The sequence below is a fragment of the Eubalaena glacialis genome, chromosome 2, assembly GCF_028564815.1.
Source record: "Eubalaena glacialis isolate mEubGla1 chromosome 2, mEubGla1.1.hap2.+ XY, whole genome shotgun sequence".
In the NCBI taxonomy this organism is placed as follows: domain Eukaryota; kingdom Metazoa; phylum Chordata; class Mammalia; order Artiodactyla; family Balaenidae; genus Eubalaena; species Eubalaena glacialis.
Genome location: NC_083717.1, coordinates 101,253,220 through 101,278,811, shown reverse-complemented (window position 1 = coordinate 101,278,811; position 25,592 = coordinate 101,253,220). Strand labels below are relative to the sequence as shown.

Below are 25,592 nucleotides of genomic sequence, written 5' to 3'. Positions count from 1 at the left end.
TGGCACTACCTTGTGAAGTTGAACATCTTCATACCCAACAATGCAGCAATTCCATTCCTTCTCTATGTGTCTTGCAATTTTTGTTTGAGAGATGGACATCTTCAATAGGACAGTAAAACCTGAGGTATAAAGTAGTTATGCCTGGGAATAGGTATGTCTCTTCTCTTGTTAGCCTTTAGGGGTCTGAGTCAATTAAGTAAAATGTTAAGCTCCATTTGGGTTTTGTTTTTGCTATGGTTATTCTCAGTGAAACAGAGGCTTCAAATTCCTCCTGCATTGCCTTGTTTTTAGAATTCTTGAAGACCTACCTTTTGAATTCATTTTCTCTAATTCCTTCTGTTTTTCAGTTTTTCCTTTTATTGGTTTCCTCTCTGATCTTTATTATTTCCTTTCTTCTGCATACTTTCGTTTTCATTTCTTTTTCTTTGTCTAGTTTCCTACAGTAGAAGTTGAGGTCATGGTTTTTGAGAACTTTCCTTATTTCAAATCTAGACATCTTAATGCTTTAAATTTCCAAATACTGCTTGAGGTCCATCCCACAAATTTTAATCTGTATTTTCATTTTCATCAAGTTCAAAATACTTTTCAATTTCCCGACTGATTTCTGGTTAGACCCACAGTTCCCGAGAAGTGTGTTATTTAGTTATCAAATATTTGAAGATTTTCCAGGTAGCTTTCTGTTATTCATTTATAATATAATTCCATTTTGGTCTAAAAACATACTTTGTATGACTTGAATTCTTTTAATTTCATTAGGATGTTTTCCTAGCCCAGAATATAGTTGGTAAAGGTTTAATGGGTACATAAGAAAAATGTGTATTCTGCTGTTGTTATGAGGAATGTTTAATAAATATCAATTAGATCCATAAAGTTAGTTAACAGTATTGCTCAAGTCATCTACATCATTCTATATCAATAACTGGTTTTCTGCACATTCGACCAATTATTGAATATAAGGTGTTGAAATACCTAACTATACTTATAGATTTGTCTATTGCTTCTCTAAGTATTAAAATTTTTTCATTAAATGTGTTTCAAAGCATTTTAATTAGGTGCATAACTATTTATGATTGTTATGTCATATTGATGTATTGACTACTTTATAATTATTCAATTACTTTCTTTTTCCCCCATAATATTCTTTGCTTTGAAGGCTACCCTGTATAATGAGTTCAAAAAAGTTGTGACTTTTGTGGGTTATATATGGCTTGTCTTTGTTATTTTATGAGTGGAACTGATGTACTTTCCAGCCTCCTGAATCTTTTTGGGAGCCAATGTTCCAAGGACAATTTTGAAAACTTTAAGGGTATATGATTACTCAAACTATTCTAGTTAAACACCATCAAGGAAATTTTTATCATTAGCCTACACGTTGGCCAGCAATTTTTAGAACACTGCATTCTCACTAACAATATAATAATAAATAATAATGATAGATGTAACTATTGAACACTTACCATATACCTACTTCCATGTAAACAAACAACTTTACATGCATTTTCTAATATAACTCCCGATAAACAGATAAAGTAGGTAATTTTTAAAAATTTTATGAAAGACTTAGAGAGGTAAGTAACTATTCAAAGTCACATAATTTTCTAAGTGGATAAACTTGTTTTTGAAAGCCAGATCTTAATTCTCTTATATTGAATCTCATATTACATTTATATAGTATTTCCACAGTTTACTAGGGATCTTATTCATGTCACTTTTAGTACACACACCAACTCTAGGAAAAAAGAAAGTATATGTTATTTTTACCTGTTTTTTGTTTGTTTTGTTTTATTTTGTTTTAGAGAGATGACATTACTGAAGCTAGCCCAAAGTCTCACACTAACTACTGGGAGAGCCAGATTTAAAATTTTAATTTCCTGGATTCCAGTGCAGCACTTTTTCTACTAGATCAAGCTACCACTACACCATAGGCAATAAAGGAAATTTGCTTTTATATTAGTCACCTAACAACTACTGAAATAAGTTTTAGAGCCAGCATACTGAACCATGCTATATTCTAGAGTATGATTATATATATATTTTTCATATTATGCTGTTGGTAATTAAATTGTACAAGTGGCTCAGGGTTCTATTCCAGTTATAAAGTCAGTATTATTTATTATTCATAAAGTAGATCCAAAAATAGATAGAATTTATGTGTTTTGTACTCACCTGAAAATGTAGTACAGCTTGAAATAGGAGCTAACCTAACAAAACAGATATTCCCACACAATGCTGGTAAAAATGTATGGGCACGCACCACACTTATTTGGTGGATTTAGGAACCTAAGAGGTCATGCTATTTATCTAGTTCACTGGCTTCAATACATTTATATTTAACAATGAATCCCCTTAGAAATAAAACCATAGGTGAAATGTAATGAACAGAACAGATGAAAGAGGAGCTGTTCTGGTTAAATCATGGAAATGTTGCTTCAATATGGCTTGGATATCCCTTCAGTTCCCTAGAACACTAGCAGAACACTCATCCAGCTGAATCATATATTGTTCCTCAAAACACACCAGAAATCTTAACTGATACTGGAAATGTTATTAAATTATAATATTTTAAAATTATTACTGGGGATGGAGTCAAGGTGGCGGACTAGGAGGATGCGGAATTTGTGTCTCCGCACAACTAGGGCACCTACCAGGCACCGGTGGGGGACCACGGACACCTAAGGGGACAGGAGGAACCCCCAGCAACCGGGTAGGATGTGGAGCGTGGGGGGAGTGAAGGGGGAGGAGAAGTGGAGGCAGGATGGGACTGGCGCCCCTGAGGGGCAGCTGGGGGAGGGGAAGGGATCCCACGCCCGAAGGGGTAAATTGGGGGACCACTGGGAGGGCAGGGGATCAAAAGGGAGCATGGCCAGGATTCCCCTGCCCACTAGGGCCCCTGGGAGCCTGCTGAGATCCTGAGCCTGATCCTCTGCCCACCGAGGCCCCCTCCAGCCGTGCACGGGTCCTGAGGGAGTGGGAGGGAGGGAAGGGGGAGCAAAAGTAAAGGCCGGACCTCCGGGACCAGCACCCCTGAGGGGTGGCTGGGGGAGGAGGAGTTCCTACACCCAGCAGAACCCACCCACGGTTAGGGGTCCATCGGGGACAGGGGAGACCCTGGGGGAGACGGTGGTGGCGGCGTGCAGAGGAACGGAAGGGAATGCGGCCAGCACTTTCCCTGTCTACTTAGGCACCAGTGAGCCTGATGGGCTCCTGGGCCTAACCCTCTGACCTCGGAGTCTCCCTCTTGCAGTGCAGAGCCCAAGCCCCACCCCTACACCCCCACCCAAGGCCCTACCTCTACACTTGGAGACCCCCTCCAATGCTGGGCCTAAACCCCACCCACACACCCTCACTCAGGGCCCTAACTCCAAACTCCGGAACTCCACACTCCAGAGGTCATCCTTTCCATGTACTGCCTCTCCCCTTCTGTGCTGGTACTAAGCAGAGGCCCTGCCCCACACTCAAACGTCAACCCCCACCCACCTAAGTCCCGCCACACACAAAACCCCACCCCCATAGTTGATATCTAGTATCAACTAGATAGTATCAGCCAGAAGGGAGTGGCAGGACATATTTAAAGTGATGAAAGGGAAAAACCTACAACCAAGATTACTCTACCCAGTGCTTAAGTTCCACCCCCACCGAAACACTCCCATAGCCAAGGCTTTTTTTTTTCCTCTTTTAGATTAGGGTTCTGTTTTACCTTGTTGATTCATTTATATTTTTATTTTTCCTAATAAATCTTTTATTTTTCTAATTTTCTTTTATTCTTTATACTCTGTTATTGTTCTCTCCTTTTGGCTTGTTCCCCCCCTTTATTTTTTCTGTTGTGGTTTTATTTTACTGTGTTGCAGTTGTTTCAATTATATTTTTATTTTTCCTAATACATTTTGTTTTTTATTCTTTGATATGGTACTGCACCTTTTTTTTTTTTTTTGCCATGCCATGCAGTTTGAAGGATTTTGGTTCCCAGCCCGGAGGTCGGGCCTGAGCTCCTGTGATGGGAGCTCCGAGCCCAAAAAGCTGGAATAACAGAGAACCTCAGACCCCAGGGAATATTAATCGGAGAGGCCTCCCGGAGGTGCTCATCTCAGCACCAAGACCTGGCTCTATCCAGCTGCTTGCAAACTCCAGTGCTGGACGCCTCAGGCCAAACAACTAGTAAGACAAGAATACAGCCCCACCCATCAGAAGAAAAAAAAAAAAGGAAATGACAAAAAATTATCTTACAGACAAAGGAGCAAGGTGAAAACTTACAAGACCAAATAAATGAAGAGAAATAGGCAACCTATCTGAAAAAGAATTCAGAGTAATAATAAAGATGATCCAAAATCTCAGAAACATAATGGAGAAAATACAAGAAACATTTAACAAGGAACTAGGAGAACTAAAGAGCAAACAAACAGTGATGAACAACTTAATAATTGAAAAGAAAAACACTCTAGAAGGAATCAATAGCAGAATAACTGAGGCAGAAGAACAGATAAGTGAGCTGGAAGATAAAATGGTGGAAATAACTGCCAGGGATAGAATAAAGAAAAAAGAATGAAAAGAATTGAGGACAGTCTCAGAGACTCCTGGGACAGCATTAAATGCACCAACATTCGAATTATAGGGGTCCCAGAAGAAGAAGAGAAAAAGAAAGGGTCTGAGAAAATATTTCAAGAGATTATATTTGAAAACTTCCCTAACATGTGAAAGGAAATAATCAATCAAGTACAGGAGGCGCAGAGAGTCCCATACAGGGTAAATCCAAGGAGAAACACGCCAAGACACATGTTAATCAAACTATCAAAAATTAAATACAAAGAAAAAATATTAAAAGCAGCAAGGGAAAAACAACTAATAACATACAAGGGAATCCCCATAAGGTTAACAGCTGATCTTTCAGCAGAAACTCTGCAAGCCAGAAGGGAGTGGCAGGACATATTTAAAGTGATGAAAGGGAAAAACCTACAACCAAGATTACTCTAGCCAGTAAAGATCTCATTCAGATTTGACAGAGAAATTAAAACCTTTACAGACAAGCAAAAGTTAAGAGAATTCAGCACCACCAAACCAGCTTTACAAGAAATGCTAAAGGAACTTCTCTAGGCAGAAAACACAAGAGAAGGAAAAGACCTACAATAACAAACCGAAAACAATTGGTAATAGGAGCATACATATCAATAACTACCTTAAACGTAAATGGATTAAATGGTCCAACCAAAAGACATAGACTGGCTGAATGGATACAAAAACAAGACCCGTATAAATGCTGTCTACAAGAGACCCACTTCAAACCTAGGGACACATACAGACTGAAAATGAGGGGATGGAAAAAGATATTCAATGCAAATGGAAATTAAAAGAAAGCTGGAGTAGAAATTCTCATGTGAGACAAAATAGACTTTAAAATAAAGACTATTACAAGAGACAAAGTAGGACACTACATAATGATCAAGGGATCAATCCAAGAAGAAGGCATAACAATTGTAAACATTTATGCACCCAACATAGGAGCACCTCAATACATAAGGCAAATGCTAACAGCCATAAAAGGGGAAATCGACAGTAACACAATCATAGTAGGGGACTTTAACAGCCCACTTTCACCAATGGACAGATCATCCAAAATGAAAATAAATAAGGAAACACAAGCTTTAAATGACACATTAGACAAGACGGACTTAATTGATATTTATAGGACATTCCATCCAAAAACAACAGAATACACTTTCTTCTCAAGTGCTCATGGAACATTTTCCAGGATAGATCATATCTTGGGTCACAAATCAAGCCTTGGTAAATTCAAGAAAATTGAAATCATATCAAGTATCTTTTCCGACCACAACACCATGATACTAGATATCAACTACAGGAAAAAATCTGTAAAAAATACAAACACATGGAGGCTAAACAATGCACTACTAAATAACCAAGAGATCACTGAAGAAATCAAAGAGGAAACTAAAAAATACCTAGAAACAAATGACAATGAAAACATGACAATCCAAAACCTATGGGATGCAGCAAAAGCAGTTCTAAGAGGGAAGTTTATAGAAATACAATCTTACCTCAAGAAACAAGAAACATCTCTAATAAACAACCTAACCTTACACCTAAAGCAATAGAGAAAGAACAAAAAAAAATGCAAAGTTAGCAGAAGGAAAGAAATCATAAAGATCAGATCAGAAATAAATGAAAAAGAAATGAAGGAAACAACAGCAAAGATCAATAAAACTAAAAGCTGGTTCTTTGAGAAGATAAACAATATTGATAAACCATTAGCCAGACTCATCAAGAAAAAAAAGGGAGAAGACTCAAATCAACAGAATTAGAAATGAAAAAGGAGAAGTAACAACTGACACTGCAGAAATACAAAGGATCATGAGTGATTACTACAAACAAATATATGCCAACAAAATGGACAACCTGTAAGAAACGGACAAATTCTTAGAAAAGCACAACCTTCTGAGACTGAACCAGGAAGAAATAGAATACATAAACAGACCAATCACAAGCACTGAAATTGAGACTGTGATTAAAAATCTTCCAACAAACAAAAGCCAAGGACCAGATGGTTTCACAGGCGAATTCTAGCAAACATTTAGAGAAGAGCTAACACCTATCCGGCTCAAACTCTTCCAAAATATAGCAGAGGGAGGAACATTCCCAAACTCATTCTATGAGGCCACCATCACCCTGATACCAAAACCAGACAAAGATGTCACAAAGAAAGAAAACTACAGGCCAATATCACTGATGAACACTGATGCAAAAATCCTCAACAAAGTACTAGGAAACCAAGTCCAAAAGCACATTAAAAGGATCATACACCATGATCAAGTGGGGTTTATCCCAGCAATGCAAGGATTCTTCAATATAGGCAAAACAAAGAATGTGATACACCATATTAACAAATTGAAGGATAAAAACCATATGATCATCTCAATAGATGCAGAAAAAGCTTTCAACAAAATTCAACACCCATTTATAATAAGAAAAAAAAAACACCCACAAAGTAGGCATAGAAGGAACCTACCTCAACATAATAAAGGCCATATATGACAAACCAACAGCCAACATCATTCTCAATGGTGAAAAACTGAAACCATGTCCTCTAAGGTCAGGAACAAGACGAGGTTTCCCACTCTCACCACTATTATTCAACATAGTTTGGGAAGTTTTAGCCAATCAGAGAAGAAAAAGAAATAAAAGGAATCCAAATCGTAAAAGAAGAAGTAGAACTGTCACTGTTTGCAGATGACATGATACTATAAATAGAGCATCCTAAAGATGCTACCAGAAAACTACTAGAGCTAATCAATGAATTTGGTAGAGTAGCTGGATACAAAATTAATGCACAGAAATCTCTTGCATTCCTACACACTAGTGATGAAAAATCTGAAGGAGAAATTAAGGAAACACTCCCATTTACCATTGCAACAAAAAGAATAAAATACCTAGGAATAAACCTAGCAAAGGAGACAAAAGACCTGTATCCAGAAAACTATAAGACACTGATGAAAGAAATTAAAGATGATACAAACAGATGGAGAGATATACCATGTTCTTGGATTGGAAGAATCAACACTGTGAAAATAACTATACTACCCAAAGCAATCTACAGATTCAATGCAATCCCTTTCAAACTACCAGTGGCATTTTTCACAGAACTAGAACAAAAAATTTCACAATTTGTATGGAAAAACAAAATACCCCAAATAGCCAAAGCAATCTTGACAAAGAAAAACGGAACTGGAGGAATCAGGCCCCCTGACTTCAGACTATACTACAAGGCTACAGTAATCAAGACAGTATGGTACTGGCACAAAAACAGAAATGTAGATCAGTGGAACAGGATAGAAAATCCAGAGATAAATCCTTGCACATATGGTCACCTTATCTTTGATAAAGGAGGCAGGATTATACAATGGACAAAAGACAGCCTCTTCAATAAGTGGTGCTGGGAAAACTGGACAGCTGCATGTAAAAGAATGAAATTAGAACACTCCCTAACACCATACACAAAAATAAGCTTAAAATGGATCAAAGACCTAAATGTAAGGCCAGACACTATAAAACTCTTAGAGGAAAACATAGGCAGAACACTCTATGACATATATCACAGCAAGATCCTTTTTGACCCACCTCCTAGAGAAATGGAAATAAAAACAAAAATAAACAAATGGGACCTAATGAAACTTAAAAGCTTTTGCACAGCAAAGGAAACCATAAACAAGAAGAAAAGACAACCCTCAGAATGGGAGAAAATATTTGCAAATGAAGCAACGGACAAAGGATTAATCTCCAAAATATACAGGCAGCTTATGCAGCTCAATATCAAAAATACAAACAACCCAATCCAAAAATGGGCAGAAGTCCTAAATAGACATTTCTTCAAAGAAGATATACAGATTGCCAACAAACACATGAAAGGATGCTCACCATCACTAATCATTAGAGAAATGAAAATCAAAACTACAATGAGGTATCACACCTCACACTGGTCAGAATGGCCATCATCAAAAAATCTACAAACAATAAATGTCGTAGAGGGTGTGGAGAAAAGGTAACCCTCTTGCACTGTTGGTGGGAATGTAAATTGATACATCCACTATGGAGAACAGTATGGAGGTTCCTTTAAAAACTAAAAATAGAACTACCATATGACCCAGCAATCCTACTACTCGGCATATACCCTGAGAAAACCATAATTCAAAAAGAGTCATGTACCAAAATGTTCACTGCAGCACTATTTACTATAACCTGGACGTGGAAGCAACCTAAGTGTCCATCGACAGACGAATGGATAAAGAAGATGTGGCACATATATACAATGGAATATTACTCAGTCATAAAAAGAAACAAAATTGAGTTATTTGTAGTGAGGTGGATGGACCTAGAGTCTGTCATACAGAGTGAAGTAAGTCAGAAAAACAAATACCATATGCTAACACATATATACGGAATCTAAAAAAAAAAATGGTTCTGATGAACCTAGGGGTAGGAAAGGAATAAAGACACAGACGTAGAGAATGGACTTGAGGACATGGGGAGGGGGAAAAGTAAGCTGGGACAAAGTGAGAGAGTACCACTGACACATATACACTACCAAATGTAAAATAGATAGCTAGTGGGAAGCAGCTACATAGCACAGGGAGATCAGCTCAGTGCTTTGTGACGCCCTAGAGGGGTGGAATACGGAGGGTGGGAGGGAGACGCAAGAGGGAGGGGATATAGGGATACATGTATGCATATATCTGATTCACTTTGTTATACAGCAGAAACTAACACAACATTGTAAAGTAATTATACTCCAATAAAGATGTTAAAAAAATTATTACTTAATTACTGCATTTTAATTTTAGGAAGCCAGTAGTTTCTAGAGAATAGCTTGCTTAAAGATAAAAAGATTTCTAATCCTTGTTTATTCCAAGGATAATCCTATATATGTAGTGGGTCATTAATATCTTTGTGTCAAATCTGTTTGTTCAAAATAATATTATATGACTTGACAAAGTTACTAGAAACATTGCTAGATTATGTTTCCTTCTAAAACTTGCTATATATAATCCTAACAGATTTAAGTGGGAAAGTAATGCTTCTTCTCATGTTCTATCATGGAAAAACATAAATTTGGGATTCAGATCTAGAGAAAGAAATTTAAGGTAATGAAACTCTGATTGCACAAATTTCCCTATGTAATTACCTTTGTAGAACTGATACACCATTTCCTATCCCTCATTCAACTCCTAACAATAATAGAAACATAGTACAGATAATCTTACCTAGAATTACATTAATTATTCTAACATGAAGCTCTATGTAAATGGTTTGTATGTAAAATTAGTAACACCCATTCCTTCATGGTATGAAAGAATCCATTAGCAGTTTTCTTTGGGTAATTTGAGGTGGGGAGGTGAAGAATTGAGCCTGTTATTAGGCTCCCCTGATGGGGTAGCACACCTTCTTAATGCTTAGACTGCGATCCCCTGCGTTACCCTACTTTCCATCCTTCTAGATCCAGAGGCCACATGGCAGTCATTGGTATTCACCACTTTTTCCAGGCTCACGTATTCTCTAATGTAAGACTCGGGTACTGCTTATTTCCATTCTCTTATTGCTTCCCAGATACCCACGTCTTTCTCTTTTTAATCCTAAGCAGAGCTTTTATCTTTCTGAATCACGTGAGGACCCTCTCCCCATCTGATATTGTAGAGTGTTTTCTAAGTGAAACCTCCCTCAATGTCACTGATTTGCAGTGGATATTCTGTTTCGTGTTCATCAGCACATTACAGTATTGAGTAAAGCTACAACTTTATTACTCACTACAGTGTTTGATTTCACTAATCTTTTTCTGATTAATAAAGACTCTGGATCTTTGAAATCCATATTAAGGTTTTAACTTCTCTGAAAGAACTCTAGATTTCAAACAGGATTTCTAACATGTGCAGAATACTAAAAAACCAAGCTCTGTGACAGGATCAGAAAAACATTTTTTGTACCAGTGCTACCTCTACTGAAAAATTAATTATGCTGCAAATCAACTTTAAAAAAAAGAAGTTTAAAAAATATCATTATACCTTAAATTTATGGAGAAACCACCACCAAAAGGAATCATGCAAAAGAGCAACAGAGGCTTCTGAGAGAAAATGAGTCTTCCAGATTTTAAGAATTTTTCCCTATGGAAAAAAGACACATGGAAATCAAATTAATAATATTATAAGACATGTTACTGTAAATAGGCTTTATAAAGAGTGTGTATTTAATAGTTATAAACTACCACTGCTTAGTAGAAATTTAATGTGAGCCATATATATATTTTCTAATAGACATTTAAAAAAAGTAAAAGTAAAAGGTGAAATTTTAGTGACATTTTGTTTAACCAAATATATTTAAAATATATTTTAATACATAATTGTTATTAAATTATTAATGAAATATTTTACATTCTTTTGGGTACTAGGTCTTTGAAATACAGTGTATATTTTATACTTATAGCACATCTCAATTTGAACATAAATTTTCATCATAAATACTAGGTCGTAATTAGATTTTGTAAACTATATGATTGTAATTTTGTTTCAACCATAATTGAAAGTTGTTCAATAACTGAATCAAGTATTAATTTTAAAATTTATATATAATTAAAATAAATAAAATTTAAAAATTCAGCTGATCACAGACATAGAAAACAAACTTATGGTTACCAAAGGGGAAAGTAGGGGAGAGGGATAAATTATGAGTTTGGGATTAACAGATACACTCTACTATATATAGAATAGATAAACAACAAGGTCCTACTGTATAGCATAGGGAACTATATTCAATACCTTGTAATAACCTATAATGGAAAAGAACCTTAAAAAGAATATATATACATATATATGTATAACTGAATCGCTTTGCTATATACCAGAAACTAACACAACACTGTAAAACAACCATACTTCATAAAAAAAAAATTCAGCTGAGTCACACCGGGCATATTTCATATTCTCAATAATCACATTTGATTAGTAGTCACTGAAATGACAGTGTAGGCTAGACCAGGAATAGCAAAAATCCAAGACACATGTTAACAATTTCCCTTTTATGCTGAAGACAGGTATCAACAATCATGGGATTCTAACCCAATGGGCCCCATCATAAGTCTAGACCCTAAAGATAGTGTTCTTTCTAAGCAATTCATCAAAATTGGCACATAAAGTTAATTTACCATGACTACTAGAGACTATAAGTCTTGGTTTAAATAGGTACCTTCAATAGTCATTTTATTTTATTCACTAAAAGTTTGTAATGCCAGATTCAGTAGAGTTCAAGAATTCTTTTAATGAAATCCATAGGTATGAATTTCTGTTCCTCAAGTACAAGTCTACAAAAAGGATACCGTGCAAACGTTTATACCAAGGAGATTATTTATCATGCATACTGTGGGAGCACTTCTCCTTCATAGGCCACTAAGTATAGTATATACATTGGTAACAGTTTCAACTTATTTAGCACTTCTTAATTACAAAAACATATGAGAAGTACATAAAGAAAAAAGTAGAAAATTAAAATAAAGGAAAAAATCTGAATATTTTTTGTTGAAATTATTTGCAAATTTCAAGCAAACATGCTTTTTAGTGTAAACTAACTGCATGATTGCTTCTATTCTAAGCTTTGGTTATGTTTAGTATCACTAACTTTCTTTTTCAGGAAAATTCCAAATTCTTTAAAATATATCAGTATTTAGTCAAAACAACCAAAAACAGAAATCAGCCAAAAAACCCCAAACCCAACTTAAAAAGTTAAATGGTACTTTCCTCCATCACCCTCTACCCTTTTGTGATACTTTTTTGATTCAAATAAATGTAAACATACCTTAAAACCTATACATTATCTGACTTGGAACTTTTTCTCCTAATATAGATTCTAGGTTGGATAAAACTACTTCTAATGTTCTCTTGAATTTCTGTTTGTGTATATCTGTATCTTTGTGGCTCAGCTTTCTCAAAATATAGGCCCCTTTTCACTCAATTCAATAAAATTTTTACTGAGCATCATCTGTAGCCAAGGGTCCGTTCTAAGTGGTAAAGGGGATAATTTATACTTTATCTTAACTTAATCTATGATTGTATGTTTAGGAATGTATTTGGATGGGGTTACGTGAATCCAGTCAATTCCACGGATTCCCTCACCTTCAAGCATGTAACAGTAACCCTTTAACCTTCTTTTTCCAAGTTTCAGATGTTATAATAAGCATTTCTATGAAATAACCTTCCCTCTGATATTATTTTCCTACACTTATTTTCTCTTCACTTTAATGTCATCATCTATCTCAATGTCATTGCATTGTGCATGCTCTAGCAAGCCAATTTAAATTCTTTATTGAAATCAGGGAGGGGTATTAACAAATAAAACACTGGTTATATATACCTAGATATACCACTGGTACACAAACTCAAAATATCCTACACACAGCTGCTTGTCATATCCTGTGCACCCCTTCCCCCAAACCCATATCTACTTACACTCCTCACTTTCTTACTTCTTTCAATAATGCCAGCGTCCTCCAAGTTAACCATATGAAATGTTTATCACAGCTGTACTTCTATGCCTTGTTTATGTGACTGTGATGTACATGCATCCATAGTTAAAATATAGTCCCATTTTAGAACACAGAATGTGAGAGTTAAAAAGATTATATTGTCTAGAACATTTATAAGATTATTTTAACAATAATTTGTATTAATTTCTTTTTACAGTAAAACCTTTTCCCTGAGGAAACTTTGGAAAAAATAGTCAGAGAAAGTATGATCCAGGCATAACAATTACCATCTATTGTTTTTCTCTAAAAAAAATGGTATCAGGTGATCAAGACGGCAAACTAAGCCTTTCCTCTCACCCAAATCCCATAAAACATAAAAGAGAATTGAAAAGCATCTGTATTAGCATGGAAAATAAGAGAGAGTGTCATTACTGAATCATTTTAGATGGAGTTTTCAACTGAGGTGCTCTGTGGTTCCCTAACTGAGGGGCAAACAAGAGACCCAAGTCAGGTTAATCAGATTATTTCTTGGAATACTGTCTCTTGAAGATGGAACACTAAAGTAATACACTCTCTTTCATCTTGAAGAGAGGGAAAAATGGGCAGAAAATAATGGCTGGAGCTGATTCATCCAAATTTAATGGTTGATTATACTCCTTCTGAAGGACTACAGAGTACTATAGCAGGAGAGAAAACAGGGATTTTATGTTGAGAAAGAAAGAGCCACAGGAAAGCTCGGGGTGAGGGATGGGAAGAGGGCCTACTAGGGGCCAAGTCCATCTTAGAGAACTGTCTCGAGAGGAATCTGCCTGGAGGTACAAGGAGCACTGTTGAAGTCCCCAGGAAACAGAAACCTTTTTAGGTGACCGCTTAGTATTTAAGTGGGTGGGAAATCAATACCAGTAACCATTCAGCCCTTGTCCTATCCCTGGCAATCAGTGTCCAATGATCTAGTTACCTTCCTATGCCTGCAGTTTTTCATCAATTGGCTACTCTGTAGGGATATTTCTTAAAAATTTCCCAGACACTTGGAGGTTCAAAAGGTAGGGTTGTGGGGAAGGGCTCTCATAAATTATTTTGGGATCAAAATGAGCAGGCTAACATATCCTGAGCTATAGAGCAGGAAGAGGGAGAGTGAAACACCTGTTACAGTCACATGCCAAGCCAATGCACACTGGCAACCTCAGACTCCTGAGGCAGTAACACAGAATCTAATACATTCTCTTCTGGAGATTAGGGCGTTAAAAATGTCACTGGTCTTTCCTGCCAGACTTAATGCCCAAAAGAATTAAATCTTGCTTAACACCTACTCTGTCATAGCTTTAAATTAAGGTCTAATTCATTAAATCATATTCTCAAATTATATCACACAATAAAAATAAAATAATGTTTACATACCTCAAAGTTATGGGTTTTTAAAATATAAAGATAAATTCGTTCAGCATTCAAATGTCTGGGTAGTCGAGTAAGCTCATTTGTTCTGAATCCTGGGAAGTTGCAACCCTAGAAAGAGGGAAATACCACAGAACAGGAATTACTTCATTCTTTTCAGTAGAGTAGTCTCATATGACTACAGAAGACAGATATTTAACTATCATTCATTAACATAATTATTTTACATATTTTTACTAAAAATAAGTAAAATATATTTATCCCACCTAAGAGAAATCTTCATATGATCTGTTTCTATGAAATTAAGAGCACCGACATATTCATATGCCAAATCTAAAAGTAAAAACAATTACTTCAGAACTAATTTTGACATAGCTCAAATTACCAAGAATTTTAGCTACACTACACATAAAGAAATGGACTAGGCAGAAAAAGAATGCTTCTGTATTTGTTTCCAACTTTCTCTCCTGGGGCCCCTATCTAAATTTATAGCTATATCTATCTTATTGTAAACAATTCTTTTAGATCCACATAATACTTTTGATATATAATCTCATAAAACAGAAATTGTAAATACCTCTATATCCTTCTTTGTCTCCATGTCATCTGAAAGCTGGAAAACATTTAAAATAAAATGTTTAAAATTCTAAATTTAAGAATTTTTATACTTTGTAACTTTGTTCAGTTAACGTGTGTGTGTGTATGCATCTCTTACTGAGGCCTAGAATGCTGGGAATGCAAAGATATTCCTTGCCCTCAAGTTAGTCAGAGGGCAAGAGAGGAATCAGATACGTATACAAAACACAAAGAGATAAGGGCTATGATAGAAATATAAACAAACTACTTATTGCAGTTTGGGTCCACTGGGAAACAGACTGTGAGGTGGAATTTAGTGTTCGGAATGTTTATTGGGAGTGCCTTTGGGATCAATATCTATGGAAGGCAAGAGGAGAGAGAAGATTGAGAAGTCAGCTATGATGCAAGTCTAATAGCCCTGACCCTAAGCAGAGTTTGTGAACTGAAAGGACCCATAGTAGTTGTCCTGCACTGGGTTGAAACTGCCAGGCCTTTCTGTTTCCGACTTGATTAGTCATTGTATGTGAGTGGCTCCTGGATGGTTGTTTACTTGGGAGAGGAAATTCTCTCTGTGAGAGGCAATCCTTGAAGGGGCTGCAGCTGAAGGGTGTCCCCTAACAGCACTCTTAGCAGTTGGGGCAACGGGTCCTTCCTTGAAGGGGAATTTGGGAGGCACATCTTTGTGTCCACCACACTACTTTACACAGAAAATAAGAAGCCTTCTGTATAAATTAGTTTTTGATCATCTAGACAACATGTTAATATATTGTTTATTATTTTCCATATACCCATTTCCTCCCCAAATACATAAGCTTACAGGCAAATTTTATACACATACACACATACATATATTATTTAAGAGAAGACATAGGAAACCAATTTGAAAGGATGATTACAGATTGCTAAATGAAAGAGGATCACATTATTGGCATTTTTTTAAAATGTGCAAAGGGATAAAAAAGAGAAGGAAAGTGAGATCAATTATAAGAAAGAAGGCTGTGTGCTTGACAGGTACAGATATAATTGGTCATTAAAGACGGCGTCAGATTTAGAAAGATGTTAATGTTAATCTCAAAGTCCTGGCTTTATTCTGCAGGAGGCAAAGAAACACTTTTCAAGGAACAGAGTAATAGTAACACAGAACTAGTTCTTGGTCATACAACCTGGAAAAGATACCACAAAAATATAAATAATTCATGTTAAAATCCTGGATTTCCCTGGTGGCACAGTGGTTAAGAATCTGCCTGCCAATGCAGGTGACACAGGTTCAAGCCCTGGTCCGGGAAGATTCCACATGCCACGGAGCAACTAAGCCCGTGCACCACAACTACTGAGCCTGCGCTCTAGAGCCCACAAGCCACAACTACTGAAGCCCGCGTGCCTAGAGCCCACACTCCACAACAAGAGAAGCCACTGCAATGAGAAGCCTGTGCACTGCAATGAAGAGTAGCCCCTGCTCGCCGCAACTAGAGAAAAGCCCACATGCAGCAACGAAGACCCGATGCAGCCAAAAAACATATTTAATAAAAATTATTATTAAAACTTTTGTTAGTGTAATTCATCTAAAGGTCATTTCAATAGATCCTGGAAAGTCATCTGATAAAATTCATTAGAATTTTTGAAATTCTTTTGAAAATTAATACAGAAATCACAATGAATAATGTGACTACCAGTGTCCCGATGTTCCCACAACCTAGAATGGATTACTGTTATTTTAGTATTTGCTTAAGACTATTTAAGATAAAATATGAAGTTTACATATAATAAAATATAAAATTAGATCCCTTTTTACCATGATCTCTAGTTCAAACCGTGTGTTCCCCCTCCTTGAGATAGTCACTATCATTTGTTTGGTTTGCACCCCCTCAATTCCATTAAAATACTTTTACATATATGTGTGTATATATATATAGAAAGAATATACAGACTTTCGGTATGTTTTTAAAATTTAAAGGAATGATATTAACTGTACATATTACTTGGTAACTTGCTTTTTTTCACTGAATATCATGTTTTGACAATCTACACAAGTTGGTATTTATGGACCTGTTAACTTCCAGACAGCTTTTCTACCAACCTACCTATTGCCTCTACAAAATATAAATAAAATCAAGAAAAGTTCACAAGCAACTTTTGCCAAACATCAAGACCAAATGATATCCCTATATTCAACAAACTATCTATAGACTAAAGAGATGAAGCTAAGTAACTCATTTTCTGAAGTTTGTATAATTTTTATACCAAAACCAAAAAAGATAATCATAACTTATCAAACACAGATGTAAAATCCAAAGAGCAAACCAAATCCAGTAATGCATGAAAAATATATCCTAATATAAGAATGGTTCAACTTCTGAAAAGCTGTTAATGTAATCTGCCACATTCACACATGAAAGGCTTAAAATAGCTTTTGCTATCATCACAGTGGATTATTTTCCTCTCCATTTCAAACCATGAAGATGTTTTTAGTTTTTGTGCACAGTGATATCTATATTCAAATCTAATATTTAATCTACATCTATACCCACATCCATATATCTTTAATAAACTTGGAGTAAATGTAAATTTCTTTAATCTGAAAAAAAAGTTATCTAAACATTTAAAGTTGTACCTAATAGCAAAGTACTAGCATTCTTTCTGAGTCAGTCAGACAAGATGAGAAACTGGTAACATTGTTGAGTAATATACCTATACCAATAATAATTTCCTATATACCAACAATAACCCATTTAATTACATAATGGAAAACTAATCTCATGGACATTAGTAATAAAAATTTAAGATACCTAGGAATACATTTAACAGGGAATGTGTAGAACTTATATGAAGAAAATCACACGTTTTTACGTGAGTATATGTGGAATATAAAAACAAAAAACAAAAGCAAAAACAAACCAAAAAAAATGAACAAACCAAACCAAATGAAAAACTAACACATATAAAGAGAATAGAGTAGTGGTTACCAGAGGGGAAGGAGTAGTGGGGAGGGCTAAATGAGTAAAGGAGATCAAATATGTGGTGACAGGCAGAATCTGTATTTTGGTGGTGAGCATGCTGTAGGGTATACAGAAGTAGAAATATAATGTTGTACACATGAAACTTACATAATGTTATAAACCAATGTTACCTCAATAAAAAAATAAATCTTAAAAAAAGCACACAAATCTACTGATAGACCTAAAATAACATCCTTATGTTTTACTCCCTTACACAAAAATAAACACTGGAGTTAAACACAAAAAAATAAATCTGTAAGAACAATATAAGAGAACACAGGTGAATATATGTATGATCTTGTAATGAAGAAAGCTTTCTTAATATTATGGCACTAAAGGCAGAAGATTTCAATAAAAAATTATAGAGTCATGAAAATATAAAATTCTATACAGTGAAAAAATACTTTTGGGTTAAAAGGCAACCAAGAAAGTAATATAAGTATGTATAACATATGCTACTGAGAAGGGTTAATAGTTTTAAAGCATAAACAGCTCTTAGAAATAGAAGAACAGCTAAAAAATGCCCAAAGTTCATAAATAGGCAATTCATAATAATAGAAACAAAAAAGCTAATAAAACCCTAAAAAATCAACTTCATTAGTGAAATGTATGCAACTGATAACATTTATGCCTATCAATTTGCAAACATTAAAAAATATAATATTAAATATTGACAAGGGGATGGGTAAGGGATCAATCACAAACTCTATTGTTACGAATACAAATTGATGCCACCTTTCTAGAAAACATTTTGGCAGTATGTATCAAAACACTTAGCTTTTCACATTTTTCCCATGTGGTTCCACTTCTGAAATTTATATTAAGAAAATAATCATGCATAAGCACAATTTTTAGCTCCAAATATGTTCACAGCACCTTTGTAAATAATAATGAATAATGAAAACTAACCTAAACGTCCAACAAAAGGGCTATTACATTAGTTTATTTTTGAAATGATGTAGAATGATATTTAATGATGAAAATTCCGTAAAACATTTAATGAATTAGAAATACAGTTTAATTTGAATTTTCTAAAAAATTTTTAAAGAACAATGAAAATGACAATAGTGAGATATATGTAATTTATTTATAAATGATAAAATTAAGATGCTTGCCTTTTTAGTGCTTATCTGTTTTAATTTTCTAAAATGACTACCTTAGTCATAATCAGGAAAAAAACATAAAAAGTAATTTTGAAATTTAAAAAACATTTAAGGAGGTGGATGGACAAGTGGTAGCACTTAAAGTCTTTATAGCTTTAATTTGAGAATGTATTTTTGAAAAGGACTAAGTTTCTCAAAATAATTCAAAATATAATTCTAATCAAACTCTCAAAGAGATTTTTTAAAAAAATTAACAAAGTAATTCTACAGGCAGTAAAAATAACTTATTTTTTTCCTAAAGGAAAATGACTGATATAGGACCTGTATCCCTAAGATGTTATAAATTTTTAAATAACCAGAGGATGAAACATAAGTCTTCAAATAACTTGTAGTGATGTGAAAATGCCAACACTCATATTGAGTGTGTAAAGAAAAATATGAGTCCAAATATTTTAAAAACACAGGGATAGATAGATGATAAAAGACTAAAAGGAAATTTTTTAATGTTATTAGTACTTATCTATGAAATTATAGTGATTATATTTTCTGTGAAAATATAATTTTTTAAGGAAGATGAAAACAAATACAATACCATTATCTTCTTTTCCTTATGGTAATTCCTTACAAATGCCTTATATTGTTCCAATTTTCCATGAGAACCTTTAAAAAAATGAGAATTCACAACATATAAATATATAAATAGCCTTTAAAATTGAAAAAATTTAAATACTTTAAGTAGATTATATATAAAACCATTCAATGAGATCAACTATTTTGACAACCATAATGCTAGACACACACAGTCTTAGTTGAATAATTATATCTCCTGTTTCCTTTTGCTATTTAGAAATGTCATGCTCCAACTAATATATCTTTAGTACTTATTCCTATATCCAAAGTTTTACCTTAATCCTTTACTACTGAACAAGCCCATGTTTTTCAAACAGCTCAGCCACTTACATTTGGTTGTTTCACTGTCACCTTATATTCAATACAGTGCAGTACTTTAGAGCATGGCCCAGTGAAAGACTATGGGGGGCTTTGAGGTCAGATAACCTAGACTTGAGTCCAAGCTCTGATATTTACACATTGAGGACAATGAATATACAGAAAATTATTTTTTAAAAGCATACACATGTGCTCTCTCTCTATATATATGTTTATATAGCCACACACGACTATATATATGTAGCTTGTATAATTTCAAAAATATTTTTTAAAATTAAAATAATTAAAAATTCAATAAGGGACTTCCCTGGTGGCACAGTGCTTGAGAATCTGCCTGTCAATGCAGGGGACACAGTTTGGAGCCCCGGTCCAAGAGGATCCTACATGCCGCAGAGCAGCTAAGCCCATGTGGCACAACTACTGAGCTTGCGCTCTGGAGCCTGCATGCCACAACTACTGAGCCTGCATGCCACAACTACTGAAGCCTGCACGCCTAGAGCCCATGTTCCGCAACAAGAGAAGCCACTGCAATGCAACAAAGAGTAGCCCCCGTTCGCCGCAACTAGAGAAAGCTCACACACAGCAACGAAGACCCAACACAGTCAAAAAAAAAAAAAAATTCAATAAGAAAATTGTAACAGTAGTGAATTTAATAGTATTGTATTTAAACACATTCTCAGATTTTGAAAACTCAAGGTCCAAAAAAGGATATTAAATAGCTAAATAATATAACTATTATATTTATTTAATACACAGAAAATACTTTATAAGTACAACCAGTATCATTCTTAAGACATATATGAGGAGCAAAGCTTCTTCATCTAGGCAGCAGGAGTGCTTCCTGCAGCGGCCAGTTTAATCCAGTTTTCAGTCTTTCCAACTCAAAGAACCAACCTCACTGTGCACCTCAGAGATGCTACAGGAGCCAAGGGCACCCTCTTATCACAGGTGATTCTCATTTTGACAAAGCTCTATGACTATAACCTTGGGAGCATCACAGAGAGGTCACTTTGGAGCCGTGTGGCTGACAAGGTCTTGGTGTTGCGGCCTGATGGAAGGCCTGAGCCTCTGAGATGGGAGAGCCGAGTTCAGGACACTGGACCAACAGAGACCTCTGGGCCCCACGTAATATAAATTGGTGAGAGCTCTCCCAGAGAGCTCCAGCTCAACGCTAAGACCCAGCTCCACCCAGTGGCCAGCAAGCTCCAGTGCTGGAAGTCCCATGCCAAACAACTAGCAAGACAGGAACACAACCCCACCAATTAGCAGAGAGGCTGCCTAAAATCATAATAAGGTCACAGACACCCCAAAACACACCACTGGACACGGTCTTGCCCACCAGAAAGACAAGATCCAGCCCCACCCACCAGAACACAGGCACCAGTCCCCTCCACCAGGAAGCCTACACAAGCCACTGAACCAACCTCACCCACTGAGAGCAGACACCAAAAACAACAGGAACAACGAACCTGCAGCCTGTGAAGAGGAGAAGCCAAACGCAGTAAGTTAAACAAAATGAGAAGACAGAGAAACACAGCAGATGAAGGAGCAAGGTAAAAACCCACCAGACCAAACAAATGAAGAGGAAATAGGCAGTCTACCTGAAAGAATTCAGAGTAACGATAGTAAAGATGATCCAAAATCTTGGAAATATAATGGAGAAAATACAAGAAATGATTAACAAGGACCTAGAAGAACTAAAGAGCAAACAAACAATGATGAACAACACAATAAATGAACTTAAAAATCCTCTAGAAGGAATCAATAGCAGAATAACTGAGGCAGAAGAACAAATAAGTGACCTGGAAGATAAAATAGTGGAAATAACTACCGCAGAGCAGAATAAAGAAAAAAGAATGAAAAGAAATGAGGACACTCTCAGAGACCTCTGGGACAACATTAAATGCACCAACATTCGAATCATAGGGGTCCCAGAAGAAGAAGAGAAAAAGAAAGGGACTGAGAAAATATTTGAAGAGATTATAGTTGAAAACTTCCCTAATATGGGAAAGGAAATAGTTAATCAAGTCCTGGAAGCACAGAGAGCCCCATACAGGATAAATCCAAGGAGAAACACACCAAGACACATATTAATCAAACTATCAAAAATTAAATATAAAGAAAACATATTAAAAGCAGCAAGGGAAAAACAACAAATAACACACAAAGGAATCACCATAAGGTTAACAGCTGATCTTTCAGCAGAAACTCTGCAAGCCAGAAGGGAGTGGCAGGATATACTTAAAGTGATGAAGGAGAAAAACCTACAACCAAGGTTACTCTACCCAGCAAGGATCTCATTCAGATCTGATGGAGAAATTAAAACCTTTACAGACAAGCAAAAGCTGAGAGAGTTCAGCACCACCAAACCAGCTTTACAACAAATGCTAAAGGAACTTCTCTAGGCAAGAAACACAAGAGAAGGAAAACACCTACAATAACAAACCCAAAACATTTAAGAAAATGGGAATAGGAACATACATATCGATAATTACCTTCAATGTAAATGGATTAAATGCTCCCACCAAAAGACACAGACTGGCTGAATGGATACAAAAACAAGACCCATATATATGCTGTCTACAAGAGACCCACTTCAGACCTAGAGACACATACAGACTGAAAGTGAGGGGATGGAAAAAGATATTCCATGCAAATGGAAATCAAAAGAAAGCTGGAGTAGCAATTCTCATATCAGACAAAATAGACTTTAAAATAAAGACTATTACAAGAGACAAAGAAGGACACTATATAATGATCAAGGGATCGATCCAAGAGGAAGATATGACAATTGTAAATATTTATGCACCCAACATAGGAGCACCTCAATACATAAGGCAAATACTAACAGCCATAAAAGGGGAAATCGACAGTAACACAATCATAGTAGGGGACTTTAACACCCCACTTTCACCAATGGACAGATCATCCAAAATGAAAATAAATAAGGAAACACAAGCTTTAAATGATACATTAAACAAGATGGACTTAATTGATATTTATAGGACATTCCACCCAAAAACAACACAATACACATTTTTCTCAAGTGCTCATGGAACATTCTCCAGGATAGATCATATCTTGGGTCACAAATCAAGCCTTGGTAAATTTAAGAAAATTGAAATCGTATCAAGTATCTTTTCCGACCACAAAGCTATGAGACTAGATATCAATTACAGGAAAAGTTCTGTAAAAAATACAAACACATGGAGGCTACACAATACACTACTTAATAACGAAGTGATCACTGAAGAAATCAAAGGGGAAATCAAAAAATACCTAGAAACAAATGACAATGGAGACACGACGACCCAAAACCTATGGGATGCAGCAAAAGCAGTTCTAAGAGGGAAGTTTATAGCAATACAAGCCTACATCAAAAAACAGGAAACATCGCGAATAAACAACCTAACCTTGCACCTAAAGCAATTAGAGAAAGAAGAACAAAAAAACCCCAAAGCTAGCAGAAGGAAAGAAATCATAAAGATCAGATCAGAAATAAATGAAAAAGAAATGAAGGAAACAATAGCAAAAATCAATGAAACTAAAAGCTGGTTCTTTGAGAAGATAAACAAAATTGATAAACCATTAGCCAGACTCATCAAGAGAAAAAGGGAGAAGACTCAAATCAATAGAATTAGAAATGAAAAAGGAGAAGTAACCACTGACACTGCAGAAATACAAAGGATCATGAGAGATTACTACAAGCAACTCTATGCCATTAAAATGGACAACCTGGAAGAAATGGACAGATTCTTAGAAATGCACAACCTGCCGAGACTGAACCAGGAAGAAATAGAAAATATGAACAGACCAATCACAAGCACTGAAATTGAAACTGTGATTAAAAATCTTCCAACACACAAAAGCCCAGGACCAGATGGCTTCACAGGAGAATTCCATCAAACATTTAGAGAAGAGCTAACACCTATCCTTCTCAAACTCTTCCAAAATATTGCAGAGGGAGGAACACCCCCCAACTCATTCTACGAGGCCACCATCACCCTGATACCAAAACCAGACAAAGATGTCACAAAGAAAGAAAACTACAGGCCAATATCACTGATGAACATAGATGCAAAAATCCTCAACAAAATACTAGCAAACAGAATCCAACAGCACATTAAAAGGATTATACACCATGATCAAGTGGGGTTTATTCCAGGAATGCAAGGATTCTTCAATATACGCAAATCAGTCAACGTGATACATCATATTAACAAATTGAAGGAGAAAAACCATATGATCATCTCAATAGATGCAGAAAAAGCTTTCGACAAAATTCAACACCCATTTATGATAAAAGCCCTCCAGAAAGTAGGCATAGAGGGAACTTTCCTCAACATAATAAAGGCCATATATGACAAACCCACAGCCAACATCATCCTCAATGGTGAAAAACTGAAACCATTTCCACTAAGATCAGGAACAAGACAAGGTTGCCCACTCTCACCACTATTATTCAACATAGTTTTGGAAGTGTTAGCCACAGCAATCAGAGAAGAAAAAGAAATAAAAGGAATCCAAATCGGAAAAGAAGAAGTAAAGCTGTCACTGTTTGCAGATGACATGATACTATACATACAGAATCCTAAGGAGGCTACCAGAAAACTACTAGAGCTAATCAATGAATTTGGTAAAGTAGCAGGATACAAAATTAATGCACAGAAATCTCTTGCATTCCTGTATACTAATGATGAAAAATCTGAAAGTGAAATTAAGAAAACACTCCCGTTTACCATTGCAACAAAAAGAATAAAATATCTAGGAATAAACCTACCTAAGGAGACAAAAGACCTGTATGCAGAAAATTATAGGACACTGATGAAAGAAATTAAAGATGATACAAATAGATGGAGAGATATACCATGTTCTTGGATTGGAAGAATCAACATTGTGAAAATGACTCTGCTACCCAAAGCAATCTACAGATTCAATGCAATCCCTATCAAACTACCACTGGCATTTTTCACAGAACTAGAACAAAAAATTTCACAATTTGTATGGAAACACAAAAGACCCCGAATAGCCAAAGCAATCTTGAGAACAAAAAATGGAGCTGGAGGAATCAGGCTCCCTGACTTCAGACTATATTACAAAGCTACAGTAATCAAGACAGTTTGGTACTGGCACAAAAACAGAAATATAGATCAATGGAACAGGATAGAAAGCCCAGAGATAAGCCCACGCACATATGGTCACCTTATCTTTGATAAAGGAGGCAAGCATATACAGTGGAGAAAAGACAGCCTCTTCAATAAGTGGTGCTGGGAAAATTGGACAGGTACATGTAAAAGTATGAAATTAGAACACTCCCTGACACCATACACAAAAATAAACTCAAAATGGATTAAAGACCTAAGTGTAAGGCCAGACACTATCAAACTCTTAGAGGAAAACATAGGCAGAACACTCTATGACATAAATCACAGCAAGATCCTTTTTGACCCACCTCCTAGAGAAATGAAAATAAAAACACAAATAAACAAATGGGACCTAATGAAACTTAAAAGCTTTTGCACAGCAAAGGAAACCATAAACAAGACCAAAAGACAACCCTCAGAA

The 25,592-nt window shown here is 35.7% G+C and overlaps 1 protein-coding gene across 1 annotated transcript in view; it reads right to left on the bottom strand.

Moving 5' to 3' along the window:
* Positions 1-25,592, bottom strand: part of FAM227B (family with sequence similarity 227 member B) — a 263,913-nt gene that overhangs the window by 207,659 nt on the left and 30,662 nt on the right. The window contains exons 4-7 of the mRNA XM_061180326.1: positions 19,672-19,739; positions 14,982-15,017; positions 14,411-14,515; positions 10,563-10,661 (exon numbers count right to left, since the gene is read on the bottom strand). Coding sequence (XP_061036309.1) covers positions 10,563-10,661; positions 14,411-14,515; positions 14,982-15,017; positions 19,672-19,739 — 308 coding nt within the window. The remainder of the gene's footprint in view (positions 1-10,562; positions 10,662-14,410; positions 14,516-14,981; positions 15,018-19,671; positions 19,740-25,592) is intronic.